Source organism: Monopterus albus, unplaced genomic scaffold, assembly GCF_001952655.1.
Source record: "Monopterus albus unplaced genomic scaffold, M_albus_1.0 scaffold162.1, whole genome shotgun sequence".
Lineage (NCBI taxonomy): Eukaryota > Metazoa > Chordata > Actinopteri > Synbranchiformes > Synbranchidae > Monopterus > Monopterus albus.
In genome coordinates, this window is record NW_018128042.1 from 644,207 (window position 1) to 646,752 (window position 2,546).

At 38.3% G+C, this 2,546-nt stretch overlaps 1 protein-coding gene across 1 annotated transcript in view; it reads right to left on the reverse strand.

The window, feature by feature from the left end:
• Nucleotides 1-1,186, reverse strand: part of ipo4 (importin 4) — a 16,592-nt gene extending 15,406 nt beyond the window's left edge. The window contains exons 1-3 of the mRNA XM_020615324.1: nt 790-1,186; nt 289-375; nt 44-140 (exon numbers count right to left, since the gene is read on the reverse strand). Coding sequence (XP_020470980.1) covers nt 44-140; nt 289-375; nt 790-855 — 250 coding nt within the window. The 5' untranslated portion in view covers nt 856-1,186. The remainder of the gene's footprint in view (nt 1-43; nt 141-288; nt 376-789) is intronic.
• Nucleotides 1,187-2,546: the final 1,360 nt, after the last annotated feature.

Here is a 2,546-nt window from a genome sequence, read left to right on the forward strand (position 1 = left end):
TTAATTTCAACTATAATAACTGTGTGTAATATTAAGGTGTCATGCAAGTAACAAGCAAACCTCTCTCTGTCACTAGGACTAATCTTCTTCCAGTGTTTCTTTACTCTCAGCCTCAGCATTACTGAGGCTGACTGACGAATCTACAAATAAGAGGTAAAGTGAAAAAACGTTATGTCATAAGTAAAAATGAGCTGATACTCATCACTCTCTCATGTTATGTAGAAATGATAGCTGAATCCCATAAGATAAAGCTATGTTTTGCTGTTCAGTCTCTCATACACACAGTACCTGAGGGTTCTGGGAGCCGCTCATGACAGCACACAGGGCTGGTATAATGGCTGGGTCTTTGAAAGTCTGTTTCAGCTGGGCTGTGGCCTAAAAGGGGACACGAGAGATCTCACTAAGTTACAATGGCTGCCACAAATACATTACTGTCAAAATAACAGAAAGGCAATATACATAAATATATATTACAACGTGCCGCCAAATAACTCGCAACCCAAAATTTGATTTTCCTTCTTCAACATGAAGTTGAGGCTCCTTCACTGACAGTAAGCAGCTAAGGGTAGAATACTGTGGTTTCACAGTTAGCTAGTCGTATGTTACAAGACGTAAATTTAGCTAGCTAGATTAGTTAGCTTAATCCAACAGGCATTAACTTTAGCCATTAGTTTTCTAGCTAGATTAGTTAGCTTAATCCGACAGGCATTAACTTTAGCCATTAGTTTTCATACTTGTCATCTGTCTAACAAACGAATGCTAACTTGGACAAGATATTAGCGGCGTTACCTGCTGAATAACTGCATTGTCAGGCTCCATCAGCTGTAAAAGTATCTGCTCTAGTTCCACTGTCATCTCGGCAGTTCGGAGCTGTTCAGTTAATTTGTTACGACCGGTAACGTTAACACTTATAGTAAACTTGAATAGTCAAACGACTGGTCCTTTCACGGTGTGGCTATCATGCTACACCTGTCAGATATGTTAACAGTGCCTCTTCAACCGATAGCTACAAAGTTTACAGTGAAAAATCACTTAAAAACAGTTGGATGAAATTGCGAAAAGGCAAACGTTTGAGGCACGAGCTCGGTCTGGACGGTATATACTTCTATAAGCACGCGGGACAGAACCGGCCCATGAGCTCCACGTGAGTACAGTTAAAGGGAACCACAGCTGTCACTACTTTCAGACTGATGGAAGCCACCAACTGGATAGGAGGCCGTACTGCAACATATTCAAATCCAGAAAGCGCTTTTACTGTCCTAATGAGTGGTGGAAAATAACCAAGTATATTCACTCAAGTAGTGAACTTGTCCATTGTTGATATAATTGATTTGCTTCAATATTTCCAGTTTTTGCTATGCAAAACTTTTACTTTATGGTAAAGGGAAATGTTGTACTTACTATTACACTACTTCTATCTATATTTACTAATTGCTTTAAAACATACAGTAGGAAGTATGATCATATGAGCTACACTGATACATCAGCTGATATTAGTTTTCTGAAGTATTGCTGGCCAGTGGTGAAAGAAACACTCAGATTCTTTAGGTAAGTAAAATTAGCAGCACCACAGTGTAACATTACTCTGTAAAAACTCTGTATTCAAAGTTACCAAAGTAAAAGCACAAAAGTATTAGCATCAAAATATGCTTAAAGTATCAAAAATAAATGTACTAATTATGCAGAATGGCACATTCAATATTAATATACTATTGTATTGTAATATATTGTATTGAAATGCATTTTTGAATTATATTTACTAACACATTATCTTGTTCATCAAGTTAATGTTGCAGCCCATAAAGGTGGACTTATTTTTTATTACTTTAAGACATATCATTTGAAGTACTGCTGGGTAGCTTATGAATTTCCCACCAGAGATCAATAAAGTCTGATGATTATATTGTATTTTGTTTTATTCATCGAATCCTGAAAACCAACTTAAAGTTACCAAATAAAATTTTGTATTTGCCTCTGAAATGTAGTGAACTTGAAGTGTGAAGCAGCAGAAAATGGAAATACTCAAGTAAAGTACCTCAAAATTGTACTTCAGTACTTCAGTACATCCAACCATCCATTTATTTTCTATACCGCTTATTCCTGAACAGGGTTGTAGGGGGGCTGGAGCCAGTCCCAGCTGACACTGAGTCTATCACAGGACTGACACTTGGAGACAAACAACTGCACATACCCACACTCACTTCTACAGGCAATTTAGAATCCCCAATCAACCTAAGCTGCATGTCTTTGGACTCTGGGAGGAAGCTAGAGTATGTTAGGTATTTTCTTAGTTAGGTAGATATTTAGAGATTTGTTGTCTAGAAATGTATAAGGCAGACAGGATGTCTAGCCCAGGCTGTTGAATGCTTAGTGCATTGTCATGAGTTCTGCAGGCTGCATCTAGGATGTTTTTAGATACACACCACTAATCAACAGCCACACACTTTAATTTTCTCCATGTTTTGACTACTGCTCTGGTCAGCTGCCAAGCTGGCATATCAGGTGACGTCACGGTTTGACGTTGCCTGTGTAGGATGGGGCTAGCC